Here is a 21,450-nt window from a genome sequence, read left to right on the forward strand (position 1 = left end):
AGCAGGGACTATCAGTAATACAACTACTGTCATGACTGTGTGACCTTTCTCAAGGTTGTCTCACTCTTGATTTATAGTATGTGCACTCCCGAGGACTTATCAGCATTGCAAATGGAACAACTGGCCATAAAGGCAGGTACAAGGGCAGCCACCTTTGGCTTAAAATCAATGAAACCGCATACTGCACACACTGAATTTTAATGTCACCCACTGGAGATAATAAGGAGGAGATAAGGTTAAGGACAGAGACATACACAATCATCATGACTCATCTGAAGATATAGCGAAGGATCCAAAGAAGTGAAATCTTAACAATAACATTGACATAATCTTTGTTTGATAGACGGGTTTCCTCATAATAGAAACCATGCATTAGAAAGAATCAACAAAGATACCATTTCATACAAACTTTATATTCCCCATAGTATGTATGGAAAGTAGGGAATTGATATACACATAACTTGAGGGATGAACTATGATTATGAAGGAATTGGTAGTTGTGCTCATATAGAAATGAAAATGTGGCCTATTTCATGTATGTTTTGTAAGGTTTTGTTAAATAAAACCTCTAAAAGATCTTTTCATTTCTTCTTTGCCTTTGTCCTGTACAAAATATATTCTCAAAAACTGTTTGTACAAACTTCTGTAGTCTGTCCTGGAGAGTGTGGGCATCTGACATCTGACACCAAGCTACAACTGGCTAGATTACAGTTGGGGTCAGGGTCAAGGAAAGGACAAATGCAATGTTACAAAATTGAAGTAAAACCCAAGAGAGGCCTCAGCATAGAAACATGGGCAAATTCATGTAAACCACAGGTCACAACATCTTATGTGAACCAGAATTCAATCACTGAATAAAGTGTGTATATAACATGGATTAGTAAATGAATTATTAAGCAGTATCAGATCCATTAATTAACAGCCTTTGGTGAATAAATAACGGTACAGTTCTACAACTATGCACTAGGGGGAGCTTTTCATGTTTGGGTGTTCAAGCCTGTTTCTAAATCTACCAGTATCCGATACTGGTAGATTTAGAAACAGGCTTGAGTATGATGCAACACCAAGGGGCTGCTTCAAGCAGACAGTTTCTCCAAGTCCAAGGACACTTTCTCCAACAGATCTAGCTTTTTAAAATTTTATAATGTGATTAACAGTGAAGATTTCTGTCAAATACATGAAAATTGAAGTCTTTTCATACCATGAATGTAAGGAAATCATTGCAACTTCAATGTGTTGACGTACAATTTAGACGGTCTCAAGTTATCATATCAATCTGTATTATTAGATGGGTTAATATAAATGCATATCTTACAAAGCTCATCCAAAATATTTCAAATGATTAGAATAGAAAGCCCTACTCCATCAATATTAAAATTGAGTCTAATTTTTGGCCTGTTGCTGTGCCTGCATAATCTGGGTACAATCAGGGAAGTAGTTCGCTCCCATGTTCGCTTCTGTTACCCGCATGGGTACATTCAAATATTTTGGCTGTGACATCTGTTAATGAGCAAATTAAAGCATGGGTTCTAGAATGCTCTTTCCATGACGACTGTATATAGTGTATAATAAACATCAGAGCAAACTACTTTCCAAATGGTACCCAGGCTAGTGCCTGCATGTACTGGTATATACAAACAACATTTGCCCTAAATCTCTGGTGCACACAAGTGGGTCAAACCTGGCAGTATGATCAGAAGTCTGTTGAATGTTGTACAAGGATGGACAGTGAGCCAACCTGGGCTAATTACAGGGGATGGACCAGGGATGGTTGGGAGAAGGGAACAGCATGAAAGTTTGTGTGAGTGTCATTTGGAAACTTTTTCTCATCATTCTATTTTCTATCTAAATCATCTGAAAACATTCTTTTTAAATGTCTTTAGTTTCATTCATCTATGGCAAAATGCTGTCCAATACTGATGAATTGTCCAAAGCTTTTCATTTTTCCAAAAGCAATGTATATCATTACATGTACGTCTAATGTACAATGTATTGTTTCTTTAAAAATCCATTTTTTCCACAGGAAAATGCATGTACCAGCACATAGCAACACTTGCAATTTTGCTTCCTGATAGTGCAAGTCACACCACACTACAGGCGCGCGTCACGGGCCTCAAATATTGATCAACATTCGTCTGTCATGACTCATGCACAGTATTGAGCACATGACTGCACCTGTCCTGGGCTGCCCAAGATCAATACTTTCAATATAACAAAACACCTAGCAATGCAGGAGAATATAAACACCTAATGCTCGTGGTCAAAGAACAAGTTTGAAGAACAATGAGCCACTATGAAATTAACCAATGCAAGTTGTTAGTTTATTCAAAGAAAATGTAATTGTTTCATGCATGGAAAGCTATAATGATTGTAATGCTTTGTAGTTAATGATAAAGGCAGGTCAAACAGCTAAGTCTACATAGCGGCAGTCTTTCCTGATTGTGATAACATTCTGGACATTGTCAGGGGTAACCAGGTCATTGATCTGGAAAAAAGTAATACACAAGGGCCAAAAGTGGGGCAACAAGTACATTTGTACACGTATACACACAGACATAGAACATACAGATATGAACATTTGGATACATTAACATGGTTATTGCACTTTGACCTGCTACACATCAGAGTTTCTGTCAAACAAGGACAGACAAGAATTCTCAGCTTCTCAAAGGAATGATTCCAGTCAGCAAACTGTCAACATTGTCTTTTGCTCTGGAAATACTCAACAGAGCAGTATCTATCATTTGCAAGAGTGCTGTAATTTAAAAATGACCAATTGACTAGTTAAACATTCTGTCATTTTCATGTCATAAAGAACTCAGGTTACCATGTCCAAGTGCCAACAAATACATCAATTCTCTCACCTGGTCAGACACAGACTGCAGACACTGGACTGCTGCTGTTTTCTTCAGCTCCTCTTTGTCCACGCGCCCTTTCTTCTTGCCCTTGACCTTCACGTACCCCATCTTCCGCCCGAAGCCGGAGCCCCCGTCGATGTCCACCTCGGCCATCTCGTCCACGTCCTCCTGGAGCAGGATGCTGAGAATGTAGCGCGTGTAGATCATGGCGTCGATCCCGCGCATCTCCAGCTCCTGCCCCAGCCAGGACTGCACACCGCTCGTCTTCAGGGCCGTCAAGGCCGGCAGGACCATGGTTTTCATCGGTCTCCGCACCGCCCAGCCGCGCAACGGCTCAAAGCACCCTCCCCTCACACCACACCACCTTTCCCTAAGCCAGCATCGGCAAAGCCATGGCGACAGAAAGGTTGCTACTTTCCACAACAGGAACAAATTTCAGGGATTCTAAAGAGATAAACTAGTAGCAAAGCACATGATAATGATGTTGACATCCATACTGGACAATGGTAACATGAATGTCTACTGACTGATACAAGCTGTGAGATATTCTCCTAACTCAAAGTTCACTGCAGTGAGGCGAGAACTATATTTAGCACAGGCCTGGATGTGAGGGGGAGCAGGTGGTGGGACTGCTGTTGCTCAGTCACCTGCACAACAAAGAGAATAAAAAGATGACATGGTGTTAGAATACAGTTAGATTAAGATTAACAACATCATGGCATTTCTCTGCTAGAAAAAGTGGCGACATTAAAAACATCTATAGGTAAATGTGTGATCTGCTAGGATTGACAGATAATTTCAAATCATTCTTACATAAATACATAGTGAAGAATACAATGATTATTCATTCATATATGCTATTTAACACCAGACTACTCATGCACTCTTTGAATTCCTTATACATACCCAACTTCTGCATGAAGTCACAAGATTTTATTGTAATAATGCATAGATATCCGATGCAAGACTGGCCATTTACTCATTTATTATTACTGAACCCAAGCCAGGAACAATGACGCAGACACATACACTGTCACACAAAGCAGAGGTTAGACTTTGCTTTTGTTTTGGTTGTCTTCATATGCATCTTTGTCAGCTTTTCTATTTTGTCAGGTTTTCTTAGTTATATATTTTGGCAGTATATGAAATTAAAAAAGAAAACCTGACATATCAAAAGGGCCAACAAAAATGCCTAAAAAGATGTCCAAAACAAGCCTGAGCCTAACCTTTGCTTGAAGAGTATCTTTGGACATTTCTCCAAATCTAGTGAGAGTACTCTCCAAGCAGAGGTTTTTAATTTTACTCATAATCATATACCCTGCTTTCTTTCCTTCCTCCCCACAAACTTCTGAGTAAAGTGAACCCCCAGCTGATCCCAAAGTGACAACAAAAGGCTAACAGGTTAAATCTTCATATTGCTGGTACACAGGTGGACCTTACAACCACTGTTTACATAAGGCAGGTGGGTGGAAATATCACCTTCACGCTTCATTACAGACTTAAGCCCTCCTGTTGACAAGATGGCACCATGTAACAACCACTTCACATCAGTTTACTTTGAGCTAAACATGTTATTTTTGTTGTACAATTGCAGCAGGATGATGCTATTATTGGTTCATTAAGACAGCTGGAGTTGTTGTACCATGGGCTGGACAGACCAAGGAATTTCCAGCCAATTTCAATAGAACCTCCTTTAACAGATAGAGTTGGCATCAGCTGGCCCTTATGGGCAGCATGGAAGATTTGATCCCCTTGGGACATTTGACCACTGTTTACAGGATTCCACTAGGAAGTGAAATTTACTTATCATGTACAAACAATTCGATGTATACACAAGCAAGCATGGTGACAATAAAACAACAAAACACTTGAGATCAAATCAAAACTCTGCAAATGTACAAAGAGTTTAACTCATAGATTCATCCCATCCATGTACAAGTAAGAATGTCCTGTGGGAAAACAAACAAAAAAGGATTGCTTTAAAGCAGGTGTCTATCTATACACAGTTGAGTTCAAAGAAACACCCTTTTCAGGTTTTCTTCTCCTTGAAATTCTTTACTCCTCCAATGTACCACACTGTTACTCCTCCCCAAGTCACATGTCTACTCTACAGGGATACGTATAGCTGCATCCAACCATGCATATTTCATCTGTAATGCAATTGATTGCACACTGCCCATTTACTGATGACATGTCAGCAGCTGATGCAAGAGGAGAAATGATTGTACGCCGGCCAATTTGAATATTCATGACGTAAGGGCCGTCATCTGCAGGGGATGCCAACAAGCTTTTAATGTTTTATGTATGGAAGAAATACGTACACTGAGTAGTTACAGAGGTCTTCAAACTCAAAGTACGTAAAATTCACAGGTAAATGGTATGATTCATACAAAGAAAACTATCAATACCAGCTGATCAATACAATCAAGTCAAAATGATACACAATCCAGTATGCCCATTTGGCATACCTATCAATTTAGCGATCAAATCCATTCCAAAGGCCCAGGATGTGTAAGATTCTTCACTGGTACAACTTCTATGATTCACAGACTTGAAAGGAGCCTTGGCAAACCATTATATCACATCATAGTACTGGGTATCTTTTGCCAATTAGCTGTTAGATTACACATTTACAGTACATGTATTAGATTTACAGTATACCCATGCCCATATTTCTTTCAGATCTTCAATTTCAACATTTGATTTTAGCATAGTTATTTCATGTTCATGTTTTGAACACAGAAACAGACTGAGAAAAAGTCTTCCAACAATAACATGATGGGTACATTTCATATGCATAACATGCATACTTATTCTTTACTAGTAATTATATGTACTAGTACTACTAGTATATAAATTCTGTTCTGAATGATAGCAACCTCCTTGGTGATAGCAAAATCTTTATACGTTTTCTAATTCTAACATTCACCTTCTACACGCATGTCTAATAATGTCTATATATTACTAGTAACAAAACTTCAACACATGGTTGACACAATGGATCACTACTGCAACTTCTGTCCATCATATGTCCTTCACTAATGGCTAAAAATCATAAATACATGGGGCTAGCCTACCTACATGTATGTTCCCTCCTTACTCATATCTGATGAGGATATGACTGCAAATAATATGGTTCCTTTGCCCACAACTGTAGTTGTGTTTCCCTAGAACTTTGAAGGCAAGTCATGGCCTCGAGTCATACCATATTCATAATCACATACTGCATAACCAGTCTAGACCAGTCTGCCAATGATTACCTCGGCTAAAAACAAGGTATGCAAATAGCAAGGTGTGGAAGGGGAGGGGTCATTACAAAGAATGTAAGCCTCCTGGATATTTTTTCTCCAATCCTTGTATAATTCAGACACAAATATGGCATTGCTTAAAATTTACTAGAAACAATCATGCTTCAAGGTCTGAAAGTTCAAAGGTTCCTTGTTTTATGAAACCTGAGGTTGAAAGATTTTCAATCAAGACAGAACAAACGCTACTGCTGCGTTTCTTTTGTGATCAGACTGGGAACTGCAACCTTCATTTCAAGACAATAACAAACTTGATCCCTTGGGACACTGACCACTGTTACTAGGAGTAGATCTCGTGGGACGCAAATGGATGCAAATTTACTGGGTGGTGACAAGACTGGTTCACAGCACAGGTACCTGTTCACCCCGTCACGTGTGAAGATCGTGCCCCTTGCGTGACACTTGGCAACTGTAAAATTATTATGTCAAGTCAATTTAATAAAGCAAGAATAATCAAAGGTACACATCGAAGAAGACTTGGTGGATTTTCGGTTTGTACCCTGTGGGTACCCAGGTATGGGAGCGATGGCCAAATATGACGATGTTCTCCAGTGACTTCCAGAAAGGCAGATACGAAAAATTCACACGTCAGCCGTGCCGGCCGGCATGATCGACAACACGCGTGATTTTTCTACACTGCGGCACATACTTACGTCAAAATACAGACAGACACTATCCAAACATCAATTTATACATTACAGAGGTGAGACTAACCGAAGTGGGTGTGGGAAAGGAAAAACTGCGGAGAAAAAAAAGAGAACTTTTATTTTTCGAACCGGCCACACTTCCCTGCGTACGTTCCGTTAGGTGGGAGGGGACGATCCGCGATGTAAATTATTTTTCCAGCAACGTATCTCCTACGTATCGAGACAAAACGAAAAGCATTGACAGAGATCTACATATCTTTTTATTCCATCTCCTGACCAAAATCATTATGTGCAGTTCAGATGGGCAGTTGTACTTCCGCATTCGCACCAAAAAATTATGTTGGGAGAAATAGGAAGACCTTCAAAAATGACAGCAGGGCCCGGGCACACACGACAAGCTCGCACACAAACGGAGTAAATCTGTAAATTAGGACCCACCAGACAAATCAGACAATGTCCTTGACACTTCGATTCCAAACACGTGAATAAACTGAGACATTCTCACCGAAAATGCAGCCTGTAGATGGATTTGACTGCGATGCCTCAAATAGCGCAGAGTGGAGGGGCAGACGTCGCTGACCGCTCGTACGGCGCTACCCAAGATTCCAAACCGGGCCCGCCAAAAAAGGACGTATGTCCCCTAAAGGAGGCCAATAAAGTCCCTGCAAAGCTAGGATGCTTCTAAGTTGGCCTCAGGGATATCTAGACAAGCAGAAAGTCTAGTTTTGACAATTCTGCCCTCCAGACAAACAGATGACTTACAGCTTGTTCGACCTGAGGTGGGACAGTGCTGTTTACTATTTGTTTGGGTGAAAGGGCCAGGATTGGATAACCATCCGCAGAAAGTAAACCCAAAACATTTGAATTTTCTTCCTAATACTTCACCAATACGATTCTGTCGTGGATATGAAATCTTCAAAATTACTTTTATATCTCATGTAGCTCATGAGCTGTAGCGGAGGGTACCAAAAAGAACATTAAAAAGAACATTTTGCTCCATTAGGTGCGGATCAATACATCATAATTGCTGTACCCTGCAGCAACGGTCACGATCTCGTGCCCAGGGTAATCAGCGGACGTCTGGCACTCTCGTGCAAAGTTGAGAGGTTAAAAAATGGCGGGAAAGCACCAGTGAAAGGATTGGCACAATACTTCCCAAATTGATACAGTAAATATCGATTGCACATAACACGTATATGAAATATTCTCTCCAAGCAGAGGTTTGACTCCGACTGTTTTCCTGCGCTTTGTCAGGCTTTTTATTCAGTTGTACCGTTTCTTGAGGTCCGATGCTGACCAAAACACGACAAAAACAGCCGGAGCAGAACTTCTGCTTCAAAAGTATCTGAAATACGCAACAGACGTGACAAAACGGACGATAAGACAGTCGAAACCAACCGAAACCAGATACACGTATCTGCTTGGGTAACCTACTGTTTGATAGTACAATATGCAATGTGTATGCAAATTGCAATATCCATATCGTCACAATACCATCAGTTGACAAAAATACTGTGAAACGATTGAAACTGAGTATTCCCTTTTAGAAACTCAATCATTTAAATGTCGTTGGGTCATCCAAATCTAAGCAGGGTTTCAGGACATGTTGTGTTTTTACTCCTCTTTTCCTATGCTCTCATCAAGAGGAAAATTGTGGTCCGGAAAATGACGTCACTAATCTCTCAGCCCCAGAAAAGGCCGGATCTGGATGCCCGACTCGGATCGGAAGAGCGGGTCTCGTGATAAAGGATTTGCGCTTGACCTCGCACGGGAAGGACCGTTTATTAAAGTTTTTGGCATGTCACATGGTTGGGATAGGAGAAACCCTTGAATCTAAAAGCTTGATAGTATATATGATAACTGCACTTTTCTACACTCTTCGCATAGGGACCCGGGAAACCGACCATTAAAATATAGTACGCTCGATTACTTGTAAATATCCTCGTCGTCGCTAGGAGCGTTGTCGTGAAGTCGATCAGTCTGGCAAATGTGTTTCAGGCGCAATGCCATTGTCTTAGTTAGCGACGATTGTTTGGAAGTTGTGAAGAATGCAGCACTTTAATTTAGAACTGACATTGAGTATCAAATAGCAATGAAACACTATATAGGGCTTTATAAGGTAATCTACCACAAACCCGGGCTTTATCCAATGTTCTCGTCAGACTCAGGAGAAATACATATCTTTGATCAAGTCCCGTCCGACTTTGCACGGTGGTACATATAGATATTGCATGGTGGGGTGACCAAATTTCCTGTTGTCGTTCTTTTCTGCCGCGGCCGACATCTAAAGACTAGATCTTCAAAAGAGAAAGTTCTCTGCGTGTACGAACGATTTTGGTGGTAGTCAGAGAATGGGGCAAAGGGAGGTCGGATGGAGCGCCGCTCTTCTTGTGTTTGTGTTCGCCCAGTTCATAACGGTACCGGTGGTCTTGAGCATTCAAGGTAGGACTCTACATTAATGCAATGTATAGTATTGGGCCATGTGCAAGTCTATCCATTTCATTGTAGTGTTTAGATGAATACAGGAAACACTATGTCGAGTGATGTCATCTATAGATCTAGAGAGTGGTGGGGTGTTCACCACTTTTAAGTTGCAGAAAGCTAGGTGCTGTAATGTTCTTGTCCGTATACGACATTGTTTATAAACGTGTGCCATAGAGGCGCTTATGGCGATAAAGCAAAGGGGTTGCAAACTTTGGGAGGGTCAAAGCCAGGTCATGGCTAAGGCAGTGATCTAATATTATGCCCATTACATGAGGATGTAAACTTGATGCTGCCTGTACTTATTCGCCTTTCTGTATGTCGTTGGTAGCCTTAACCATGCCTTCCTACGGGGGTACGGATCGTAGAATTGGGATAAAAATCGGAACATAATTGGCCAGAAGAGTCAGTCCATAGTAATTTTGACACCACCCCACCCCCCTCCGAATGAAGGCTGCGTGGCCATTTAAACAGTAAAAAATCCCCTAGCAAATTCTTCTCCCTATTAGCCAGCGTAGTCACTCTGGTAGAGACTATGTGGTTGCGGAAGCGTACAGGTGAAACCAGCAGTGTGCTATCTAAAAAAAAACATATATGTGGCAATTTATTACAGTTGATTTGATAGTAAATTTGTACAATGAGTCCAGATGGCTATTATCCGCTCATCAGTGGAGTCCATCCTCCCCCGTCTCTGTGTCAAGTGTGTTACTCGTCGAAAAAAATAGCAAGCTTTACAGTACGTATGTTGAGATTTGAACGCTCAGGTTAGAAAAATACAGGTCAGAAGTCAGAAAGCTAAAGTAATGTTTTGCGCTGTTACAAATCAGGAAAAAGCGGTAAAATTTTGACGTACCTAAATTGTGTTGTTTGTTTGTTTGCTCGTTTGTTTGTTTTGTTTTGTTTGTTTGTTTGTTTGTTTGTTTGTTTGTTTGTTTGTTTGCATGAGGTCTACGAAGGTATTCGTATGTCTTCGAAGGATTTCGTATGACATTTTACGCTCATAGGCTAAACTCCATGTATATTAATTGCATATGGAGCTATATTGATTTATTAGATGTTAATCAAAGTCTTTTACCAGGTGAATTCATTATTTTCCCTTTCCCCAGATTGTTACACCAGGGTTGATGGCAGGATCGTCTATGAGGGGATCAACAATGTGACGGACTTCGGGAAGCCTTGCGAGGCCTGGAGGAATCAGGCCGGTGGACAGACGCACAACTACTGCCGAGCCCCGCGGCCAGGGGACCTGCAGCCCTGGTGCTTCGTCAGGGCGGACACCGGGAACCTCATCCAGGCTCGCTGCGACGTGGAACATTGTACAGGTGGGTGGAGATGGTACTCGTATGTCTATAGAGGGGCTGATCAGACATGTACCATTCATATGGAGCAGTTTGATAGGAGGAAGTGATGTAGTATGTATGCAAGGGGCGGTGCAAACGATTCGTTGTTGTGTCTCATTGGCCTAATGAAATGTTTTGTCTTAACGTCGCAAAAACCTGAGTATACAGTTGGGTGTTAGTTAACTCTAAAGCACCGCCGTTTCTGATGCTGTGTCGTATATCTTAGACATGACTCAAGAACTGTGTAACTATTTGGGATCTCTGTCGTTTGAACACAGAATGTTATACCATAACGGGTTCGGACTACCGAGGAACACAATCCAAACCGTCCAGTAACGAGTCTTCAGCGGAAGAATGCATGTCTTGGACAGACGAGAGGTAACGTTATGTCATTGACTACATGCCACATCTACAGTGTGCATGGTAGAGCAATATTGATATAGAGTAGATACAACTGAAGTCACAGGTTGAACTGAGGAATATTATTCCTTTTGTATATTTTGTTGTCTAGATAAACTTCACAATGGCCGAAATAGATTAAGAGTGAGTCTATGCATGTGACCAGTGCAGAAGTTAAGCGAATTAAGCATTGAATTAGTATTCAGCTCGTATCACATTGACACTTGTACTTTTATAATGAAGTTCACTTATTTGTCATTTTGAAGCCTAATTTTTTCCTTGCCACATATTTGCACCCTGAAGATCAATGTCAAAGGCAATGCGTCCATGAGAGGCTATCCTACCATACTATCACTAACAAATTGCATGTGTCGATGTGTTTCAGCGGCGGAAAGCGGTTCAATACCAAAGCGCATCCCGACGATAAACTGGGACTGGGCGACCACAACTACTGCCGGAACCCTTGGGCGGAAGGACGGCCCTCGCCCTGGTGTTACACCGGGAAAACACCTGCCAGTCACAAACAGTGCCTCATACCTGACTGTAAAGGTACTGCACTCTACATTCTTGGTACATTCAGGCACCTGCAATTATTATAAGTCATTCACCTACGCAGATGTGAACCCGCATTATGAAACTCCGCTCACTTCGACCTCGCGTCAGAGTTCTATGACGCGGGTTGTCTGCGCGTAGAAGAATGGTCTGAAAGATGTGACTGAACGATGTTACTGTTTTACAGGCATTCTAATGTAGGTTATGTAACATATAATGATCTCCATGAAATCACGGATTCAACCCTTACGATTTATCATTGTTGGGAGAAGCTTAAGGGCCATGATTAGGACGTTAGTGTCTCTTACCTGTAACAACAGTCCAGCAAAATTGACCAATACCGTCATGGCCCACACAGTTCCAGGGTACCTGGGCTGTATCGCTGACTCGGACACCCCGCCGCTCCTGTGGAACGTGGTCCGCACCGCCAGCTTCTCGGCACTCACCATCGCTCACTGTATAACGTACTGCCGGGACTACGGCACCCAGTATGCCGGATTCCGGAACGGGAACCAGTGCAGCTGTATGGCGGGGACGAGGGATGTGTACCGGAGTCTACCTGAAGCTGCCGACTGCAACAAGAAATGCTCTGGAGACTCTCGCCATTTCTGCGGAGGGACCAACAGCACTGCCCTCTTTGATAGTAAGTTTCACTTCACCTCTCCTGCTTTTACGAATACTGAAATGACATGACTACTAAATGCATCTGCGTGCGCGCGTGTTTGAGTGCGTCAAAACAACTGAACAGCTCATTGCCTGTCCCCCAGCGAGAATGGGCCAGTGTGGAGGATGGCGGTACGGAGTATACGGCACTATCCACTCCCCAGACTTCCCCAGTGACTACCCAAACGGCGAGATCTGCTCTTGGTCAATCATGGGGCCAGAAAACCACGTACTCAGGTAAACAGTCTATCATTCTGTGGCTTTAGACAATGGGATGTCAAATTTGACAATAAAAGATGTAATACCGGTGTATCTTCTTGTCAGGTTACATTTTGCAATGTACGACATCGCAGACAGTGAGGATTATGTAGCGGTTTGGGACAACAGCACCCGCAGAAGGGTCCTACTCACCCCCAGCAAAGATGGTTACGTGGTCAACTCTAACCAAGCCGGGCTTCACTTCGTCTCCGACAGCGCTAAGAATGGTCCAGGGTTCAGCCTGGTCTTCGAAGGTTAGTTGTGAGTGTAACCAGCACGTTTAACCCTAACACAGTGCCGTTACTCTTTATGTTCCGTGCTAAGTAGTGTTTCGAATTTCATATGTGTGTTCCGAGCTAGTGGTGACACAAAGTATTATTCAATTAACGTTACATCTGTTTCTAGAAATCTTAGATTGTCGAAGTTGTGAAGTGATCTTGCTACTCCAAGCATTCAGCCAAAGATCTCTGAGATCCCTTTGATAAGGATAAGTTAATCTACAGAAAACTCATTGATTTGTTTTCTTTTGTTTGTTTCTTCATTAGCTGTTAAGAAGTGCCCCAAACCGGACATTCTCAACGGAAATTTGGAGGCGGATTCCTTCCTGCCCGGACAATTCGCGAACGTTGAGTGCGCCCCGGGTTTCAATGTGATTGGCCCAACAAGGATCATGTGTGAGAACGATGGAACATTCAAGAAACTGCCTGAATGTCTCTCTGAGAACGCCACGTTGCCGACCCCAATGTGTAAGTATTCTACCATTAGGTATGATTACACGGAGTAAAAATTACAATATGTGTAAATGGACATATGGAAAATATCCACAAAAAACAGACTGGAGGAGGATGCAAAGTAAAATCAGCGAGGTACCAGGTATTGAACAAAGCACTCAGTGTTCAATTCCCAGGTTTATAACAGCAAGCGAACAAAAGTTATGATCTACAATGTTGATGTCAGTCGTTTAGAAAAATGTATTTAATCAACAATGAAATGTCCACAATAAAAAATGTTTGCGTGTAATACCAGCTTTACTTGCTTATGTTTGAAAGGTAACCATTGTACTTAGCTTTCAGCAACAACAAGACCACAGATGCGTCCGTGGTCTCCACGACACCTCATCATTTATCAACGAGAAGGAACAAGGTACACACCACAGGCACAGGGGAACAGGAAACCACCATAATACCTAAAACAGCAGCACCGCCGTCACGTCCTACAACACAAGGACCAGCAATGACAACCACCAAGGTTACTGCTACTACCACAGGTGTGTTGTGCAACTTCTCACACTCAAACACACAAGTCTTTTACATTCCTCTTCTTTTCTTAGTTCGTTACTGTCCATCAACAGCTGAATGTGGTTGAGATATATTTGTATTTAGATAAGGCGCATATATCCTACATGAATAAATGACGAATATCAATGCACGGCCACTTCCAGCAACCATGACATCATCCAGCGCTAATAGCAGGCCTTTCAGCACCACGGAGAAACACCACACAGCAGCGCTACAGACTACCGAGTCTTCAGAGCACTCAAAACCAGACTCGTCTTCAGGAAGCACTCAAGAAGCAGGAGACGCTACAAGCAGTAAGTATCCCGACTCATATGAACGATTTTGTGCATAACCGTTATATATATTCATGTTATCATTTTGTAATTTGAGTAACTTGACTGCCCTGCCAGTTGTGTCTGGGAGGGGCTCCGTCAGTGATGTAGATCAAATTGACTGGGTTTTAAGAACGAACATAGCAGAGATGGCATGCAATTGTACTTTAAAACTTCCCTAGATTTTGATACTGTTTGAATTTATTTTCTTTGCATGTTGTATTTCAGCTGTTGTGATCGGAGTGGTGGTCGCCATCGTTCTCATACTCGTCATCAGTCTTCTCATCTACATCGCCTGTGCCGTGTTAGCTGCTAAAAGGTAAACCTTCTTTTGAGTAGTAAATAGACAGGACAAACTCTTAATAAGATGCATGATATTGTCGCTACTTGTTTTCAAAAATCACGTCCCGAACGCATGTGCGTTGGAGTGATAGAAACCCCCGCCTTCTGGCGAAATTTCACCAAACTGCAGATTTTTGCTTAGAATTCGTGAGTGTGGCAGCCATGTTGTTGCTTTGGAACAGGCGGATTTACAGCGGTATATTTCTGGCACGTCAGGGTTTAGTCGCTGGTCCCTAGCAGAAACAGGAAACACGAAGGGAAGCAATATGTTTCCCATCAGAGGAAATCATCACGATATTTTTACACGTTTTACACGGGTGCGTGTCACTGAAGCAACAAAATGGCATGTAACGTTTCTTTACAATTTTGTGTTGCGAATAGGAAGGAACTTTTAAGTTTTACTCACATTTGTCTGCGATTCACAGTTTATGTACGATGGTATGCATAATAGTTAGATATATAGTCATACGAACTGACTGGATGAATGACGTGATCTATAGTCCTGTTGCCGTTCTGTAAGTTTCATAATATGCGAGATTCTATCACACTTTGCCCATCACACTTAGAGCGAGGCAAGCAAGCCTTGAGAATGGACGGGCAGACGACGCCGAAGTCAACGTCCCTCTAAACGACCTTGGCAAGGACAGGTGAGGTAAACGAGACGTCCCTTCAAAAACACTTCTACTTCCATACCGTTTCTCGTTAACTGGAGACATATACTGTACACATCGTGTGATAGTTAACCTGCATTGATAAGTAGTCCAACCGTACGTGCCCTACAGCTCGACCTTAAGACAATAATAATCAGAATTTGTATGCACAATGGCTGAGAGGTTGAAAAGCGCTTAAAGAATTATTACTTGCATCATTCATCATATTTGCTTCGTTTATGTTTATTTTAGCAACGCTACGGATGAGGATGATGTGCAAACTGCTAAGGATGCTGTGCTAGGAGAATTGTGACCAAAGATGGACATCTTGGTTTCTTATTCCTCTGCTTTTAGAAGATAAGATAAGCCCGGAATGTTACAGGTTGTTTCTGCTTCAAATCATGATGGCCAATGCCGGTGTTGTATTGAGAAAAGTATTGAGAAAATAGACATGCAAATGTTTATGTAGCGTTTATGGATTATTATGATCGTGTTCAGAACGTGTATGTTGTAGGATATTCTCCCTGATTGTGGAGATTGAGTGAGTATTGGGATAGGAAGCACATCCGTAGAATCAGACAAACTAACGTATTTAATGCTATGGCTGCTTTCATGTAGAGCAAAACAGTGCCGCTGTGCCAGGTAGTTGTCAGCCGTGTGGAATATTTGTTTGTTGCAAAGTCAAAAGTTTGAGAAACTATCAATAAAGAACGAACTAATCGACTTTGTCCATCTTGATCCGGCTCACTTCAAGAACATTGGCTAAAATAGAAATGCTTGTGTAATTCTATGCTTACTTGCTGACTTAGTTCCCTGTGTGCTCGTTGTGGCCATTGACCATGGTCAGTTCAGTTTGCTTTCACCTATATATCTTCATCTATAAAAGTTGGCGAACGCACAGCTAGTGAGAGATGACAGCATTACCCAGTAAATCGCTACAACAGCATTTCATATCTTCGGAGGCCACACACCTTATCAGCGCCAGACCGACAGGAAGAGCAACAAGGTCATTTCCGGCGGTTCTCTCACATCAGCAACGCCCGTTTCTTTCCGCAGCAGTTCTTGGCGGAATCATTTCGTGTGTTTTAATATTGGATTAGTGCACGCGTCAATCGTTAAACCGCGGCCATGGCATCTACACACGTCTGGGTGTGTCTTTGCTTCTTCTTGTTGTTCAGCCCCGGAAAATGTCAACAGCAAAATATAAAAGGTGAGATCTCTCTTATCTTTACCGCATATCTTTTTCATGAGCTGGAGTTGCAAAGGCTACATATACAGGCATGTCTTTCAAATCTAGAATGTACCTCTCTAACAGTTGTCTCAAAATAGTATATTTTGACATTATAAAGTTACTTGTTTAGAATCTAAGTGCGCTAATCATTCATACTCTTGGTGATTAACGGAAAAACTGACAAGACCATGATTTTATGAGACATATTCGCATATGCATATATCATATAAGAATATTGATGCTATAATCGCCAAATTATGGGTCCATGTTCAATGTTGACCAATCAAGAAGAAATATTAGCTAAATTAAGACAGGCATTACGGGTCAAACTCTGACGTTCCAAACGAGATAAAGAAAGAGAGGAGTGTAGATTAGTGGCCATCGTACAGCCTGTTCCTAAATCTCCAGTCGATTTTTGAAACGTTCAACAAGAGGGTGATTTTACGCCTTGATTAATTTGTTTAAGTGCATTTGTCTTGCAGAGTGCTACACAAGAAGCAAGACGGCGGTGAGATATGACGGACTCCTTGATGTAAGCAAATCCGGACATTCGTGTTTGCCGTGGAGCGAGACGGAACTTCCGTATGTCGGTAACCATAGTTACTGCCGAGCACCCAGACCACAGGACCTGCAGCCGTGGTGCTACATCCAGGGGAGGGTGTCCCGACTGGACGTACCGTGTGCGGTAGAACACTGCAAAGGTTAGTTGTGAAATAAAGTTAACTGTAACATTGCTGTACTCTATTTCTACAATGTGCTGAATTGCTGCTATAAATCAATCTGTAAATCAATCTTTTTTCTGAAACGCTGAAGGTCTTTTTCTAGGTTAATGATCGTTCGATGAAGTTTTCAATATCTCCCAAATTACCATTTCTGGATTAAGACAACTTACGATATAACATATATTTCCAGACTCTGCCCACCTCGGATGTTTTCGCCTGGACAAACCACCGACAGAAGTGCTAACGGCGGCATTGCCTGTCGCGCAAGACACAATGACAGTCGACCGCTGTCTTGAGATTTGTCGAACTGGACTTCAAGACTACGCAGGACTGTCCGGCGGAAACAAATGTTATTGTATCTTCTATGCAAAACAGAGATTGCCTGAAGCTGACGACTGCTCGAAGCCTTGTAAAGGTAACGGAGAACAGAAGTGTGGGGGCGATAGTAGCATCGACATATATGATGGTAAGTCTTGCATCCAAAATGTATCATTGTAACTTCTACATGTAGGTGTATTGAACAACAAAGCTTGACTTGGAAAACGGCCAGTTGGTAATGCATATGTGCGGTATCTGACATCATGGCATACAACAACTACGTTTAATCTGCAGAACAGCTGCTGTGCCTCTGAACACTAATGGAAACCCGTTTCAATATTTCTCCAGTGAACATGGGCCGATGCGGAGGTAAACACTACGGACTGGAAGGAACCATCTATTCGCCATCGTACCCCGGCTTGTATCCGAGCCGAATCAACTGCACGTGGGAAATAAATGTTCCCGGGAACAGAATCATCCAACTGAGGTTCAAAGACCGCAATATTGGTTACCCAACTGACATTGTGGATGTTCAGGATATGGCCTATCCCAGGGACCGTGCCAGAATCACACAATGGAACCAAAGTAGACGATTTCTCAGTTCGTCCAACAGTGTACGGATATATTTTAGGTCGGACCACAACAGCGATGGAGGCCAGTTTACCATTTTCTACAGAGGTCAGTAATGATATTCCATCCTCTATACTGCCAACTGTTTTGTTGCATTATGTTATTTTGTACACTTACTTGTATCCGACAAATATAGAAATTATTTCTATCTGTCATCTAAATAAATATTTACGATCTTCTTCCCGTAGCGGTTGCCAGCTGCCCAACACCGACCATCCCCAATGGGTCCCTCACATTAGACAGGAGGCCGGACAGGGCTCTGTTCAAGCCGGGGGAAGAAGTCAACTTCACCTTCAGCTGTGATGCGGGCTACAGAAAGTGCAGGAAGAAACGAAAGTCGGCCACGTGCAAAAACAGCGGCAGTTGGAGTAGACTACCGGAGTGTCGTCCTGAACACTACGACACGTGTGGTGACGCGCAGATATCCACAGGTTGATCATTCATTCAAATCTAAGAAGCAAACGTCAACACGAAAGTAAAGGACAGTTCACAATTCGTTACCATCAAATGCGTTTGCGCTTCCATGCCTCACCCATCTATTGTATCAGTGATGTGATGATGGTCAGCTGTCAGAGCGTTGGAAGTACAAGTATTACAGTTGGTAGCGAATCTGATCGCACGGAGTGGAATTTTTTCGGCTACAACGTTTTCGACATGACATCATCGCGTCGTTACATCCATCAACGATATCGTATTCCATTCGTAACATTTTCTCTCCCATGCAGAAACACCCAGTACATCACGACAGGCATCCACAGCAGGGCCAGAATCATCCACTACAACGCAGTGGGCTGATCTGAAGACAACACAGCCATACACTGCTGAAACAACTCTCGGTACATCAACCATTCTTGACCGAGTCACCACAGTAAGATGGGAGTCCTCCCGGATGACAACACGCATATCTAGCAGTTCTCCACATACTTCATTTGCCTCTCCAGATCCTGTAGGAACTACGGTCAAACACGTGGAGCCAAACCTTTCTGAGGGACAGAAGCAAGGGGTGAACCAGAACAGTGAGTTTTCCGATTGAAGCAGATCTATTACTTTAGGAGCAGCCTTTAGTATTTCGATATAGTGGTTTATCATCATCTATTTATTGATAAGCTGATTTATCAATGGGTATAGTATAGTAATTGACCGGGTTGATCGTTTTCTCTTCAGTGATAATCGTCGCATCAGCCGTCACTGGGTGCATACTGTTGGCTGTAGGGGTTGTTACCTGTGTAGTGATCTCCAAGCGAAAGTAAGTACCCCTCCACCATTTACTGCTTTCATACAGTTTTGTTACAGCTGTGGATAGTGACAAATTTAGCTGCTTCATTGCGGATCGTATCATACTGACAGACGTACTTTTCAAACGAAGAATCTATTGAAAAAGCAACTTGACTTGAAAAAATGAATATCATAAAAGGGCCCTTTGATGTCGTCTCTTTATGGACAGAAGTAGTTTTAGATTAAATACTGCACCAGGCGATATAAGTGTTTGATAATACGTGTACCATACGCATTTATCGTCGTCGTTCTGTGCAATCAATGGAGATATTGGTATTTACAAAGAGTTTCTCTTCACAGGGCCAGGGCAAGAAAAAGGCGACGGCTGACCGCTGCACCTCGTGGGCAAAGCACAGACAATGCAGTCGTGGACGACGTCCTCACGTACAACTTCCGCACGCTTGCCAACACTGCCCAGATCAGGTATGACGTGCCATATGTACAAACATCAACAATTTGCTTGCCCTCTTTGGTGAAGTTGCAGTAACTGCTTTTCTGTAACCGAAGGGATTTTACAATTGGCCGTTGTGTTTTTTTAGGCTGCAAATCATCTCAACTGTAGAAGGTGCTGGATCCGATCCAAGTGACCAAAGTCCGGACGCCGGCTACGCAACAGCCAGTATGACAAAGAAGAAGGTACGTGTGGATGGATTAGCCAGGAAGGATCTAAGATGGGACTGCATAAAAATGGGAACATTTGCATTTCTTCATTTGATGAAACTTTGAGACATGATTCTTCATGTTGGATCAGAATGATCAGCACCATATGATGTGTTTACTATTCTAGATGCTGCCAGACCCACCAGGTGATGAAGCTATGTACCAAAACGCTGTCATGTTCAACACCGCTGAGAGGGCATCAACGAAGAAGGACCCCTCAAACGCCCCCGCCATCTACACAAAGGTAAAGAAGAACAAAAGACAGGTGGACAGTCCAGGATCAACCCTTGGTTCCCAAACAGCCAAGTCCGAGAGGGATTTTGACACCCGTGAGGCGAAAGTCCGTCCGGAGCCATGTCCGCGCACATCCGCGCTCTATGCAAAGGTTAACAAGAAACGCCCCCCAGAACCGCTTCCATGGGAACTGGTAAGTCAGGCTCTGGTCTTATCCAGTTATGCAGCGTTATGATGATAATTTGTTAGTCTATACCTTATATTTCATATCCCCATGAAACATGCCTCGATGTTGGACAATGTTAACGTCCTGTGGCCACAACTTAGATGCACTTCATCACCACTGTCAAATATTTTGCCACCATATGGCTTGCGCGGGTGATTTCGATAGATGTCTCTGTTGAACGATGCATTCGAATTCTTATTAGTTAGCACAACGATGCATTCTGATTGGTTAGCACTGAGACATGTGACATGTCTACCTACTCGTAGGAAGAACTGCGTGAACCGGATCCGGAGGTGACGTATCCGGAACTGGACCATGTGCAATGTCATGTTGCAGAAGTCACGGAGTTCCTGCCCGAAGTCACGGCGTCCCACAGCGAGGGTGTGTATGCGGAAATTCGTGACATCATGGTACAAAATTCAAGAGAGTCAAGCAGTGATGACTCTTACAACGCGTATGATAAGGCCGCTTATGGTTACAGTAGTAGTGAATAGTGTATTACGTACTGTAAGAAGCGTTTGATATGCTGAAAAATGTAACTACATATTCGTAGCGTTGACGACATAAACACGAAATTTCGTATAAGAATTAGAAAATGACGAGAAGTTGAGCCATGTTAGTGCTGGTATCACATAACTGCTCGGAACTTTATAACGTTTTTTGTAACGAAGCTTAAGTGATGACAATGATAACTCTTTGTATGGTAAATTTTATTGAATATTCTGCAATCAGTGACACTTTGTAAAGTGTAAACACGTACCAACAACTTTGTATGGTAGATTTTTATGTGATCGAGGAATCTAACCAGCATCTAGTCAAGAAACAACAGTACCATGTGTAGACAAATATCCTACCATGAAATTCCCTGATGTAAGCTTGATATGATCAGTAGTAATAAAGGAGTATTTGTACACACGATAGTCGGTGAGAAGCTTCTTTTTGCAATGACGTCAGAACAGGACAACTTTTCATTGCACCACCTTACAGTATAGCACGACATGCGAGACGAAACGCTCAAAATATTGAGACTGGATACTGGTTACTGGCTAG

At 42.4% G+C, this 21,450-nt stretch overlaps 3 protein-coding genes across 6 annotated transcripts in view; 2 read left to right on the forward strand and 1 right to left on the reverse strand.

Annotated features, from left to right (window-relative positions):
* The window catches only part of LOC118412885, a 22,835-nt gene extending 15,206 nt beyond the window's left edge, over positions 1–7,629 (reverse strand). Inside the window, exons 1-3 of one of the 2 annotated variants that reach the window (XM_035815940.1) lie at positions 7,316–7,629; positions 6,436–6,572; positions 2,865–3,505 (exon numbers count right to left, since the gene is read on the reverse strand). In XM_035815940.1, coding sequence (XP_035671833.1) covers positions 2,865–3,161 — 297 coding nt within the window. In that variant the 5' untranslated portion in view covers positions 3,162–3,505; positions 6,436–6,572; positions 7,316–7,629. The remainder of the gene's footprint in view (positions 1–2,864; positions 3,506–6,435; positions 6,573–7,315) is intronic. The other variant, XM_035815939.1, reaches the window with a different exon arrangement.
* A 1,276-nt stretch (positions 7,630–8,905) lies between these two features.
* Positions 8,906–15,828, forward strand: LOC118413851. Of its 2 annotated transcripts, none has more exons than XM_035817421.1 (13): positions 8,906–9,252; positions 10,398–10,613; positions 10,910–11,009; positions 11,416–11,579; positions 11,941–12,225; positions 12,350–12,482; positions 12,570–12,757; positions 13,049–13,249; positions 13,570–13,770; positions 13,945–14,094; positions 14,341–14,431; positions 15,021–15,106; positions 15,357–15,828. In XM_035817421.1, the coding sequence occupies exons 1-12, from the start codon at positions 9,162–9,164 to the stop codon at positions 15,103–15,105; spliced, it is 1,905 nt and encodes a 634-aa protein (XP_035673314.1). In that variant the 5' UTR covers positions 8,906–9,161; the 3' UTR covers position 15,106; positions 15,357–15,828. The 2 variants fall into 2 exon arrangements, with proteins under 2 accessions (XP_035673314.1, XP_035673313.1); XM_035817420.1 differs by having other exon boundaries at positions 8,910–9,252; positions 15,021–15,101.
* Positions 15,829–15,942: 114 nt separating this feature from the next.
* LOC118413850 lies at positions 15,943–21,325 on the forward strand. 2 transcript variants are annotated; one of them, XM_035817418.1, is made up of 11 exons: positions 15,944–16,314; positions 16,818–17,036; positions 17,248–17,523; positions 17,724–18,053; positions 18,194–18,436; positions 18,731–19,021; positions 19,170–19,251; positions 19,581–19,703; positions 19,820–19,916; positions 20,068–20,367; positions 20,667–21,318. In XM_035817418.1, the coding sequence occupies exons 1-11, from the start codon at positions 16,233–16,235 to the stop codon at positions 20,892–20,894; spliced, it is 2,271 nt and encodes a 756-aa protein (XP_035673311.1). In that variant the 5' UTR covers positions 15,944–16,232; the 3' UTR covers positions 20,895–21,318. The 2 variants fall into 2 exon arrangements, with proteins under 2 accessions (XP_035673312.1, XP_035673311.1); XM_035817419.1 differs by lacking the exon at positions 17,724–18,053 and having other exon boundaries at positions 15,943–16,314; positions 20,667–21,325.
* Positions 21,326–21,450: the final 125 nt, after the last annotated feature.

This window comes from Branchiostoma floridae, chromosome 4 (assembly GCF_000003815.2).
Source record: "Branchiostoma floridae strain S238N-H82 chromosome 4, Bfl_VNyyK, whole genome shotgun sequence".
NCBI lineage: Eukaryota > Metazoa > Chordata > Leptocardii > Amphioxiformes > Branchiostomatidae > Branchiostoma > Branchiostoma floridae.

Coding starts and splice junctions, on each gene's coding strand:
- LOC118413851 (XM_035817420.1), top strand. CDS start 9,162: ATGGGGCAAAGGGAGGTCGGATGGAGCGCCGCTCTTCTTGTGTTTGTG. Junction 12,483..12,569: donor CCAGAAAACCACGTACTCAG/GTAAACAGTCTA, acceptor TCTTCTTGTCAG/GTTACATTTTGCAATGTACG. Junction 12,758..13,048: donor GTTCAGCCTGGTCTTCGAAG/GTTAGTTGTGAG, acceptor TTTCTTCATTAG/CTGTTAAGAAGTGCCCCAAA.
- LOC118413850 (XM_035817418.1), top strand. CDS start 16,233: ATGGCATCTACACACGTCTGGGTGTGTCTTTGCTTCTTCTTGTTGTTC. Junction 18,437..18,730: donor TGACGCGCAGATATCCACAG/GTTGATCATTCA, acceptor TCTCCCATGCAG/AAACACCCAGTACATCACGA. Junction 19,917..20,067: donor CCAGTATGACAAAGAAGAAG/GTACGTGTGGAT, acceptor TTACTATTCTAG/ATGCTGCCAGACCCACCAGG.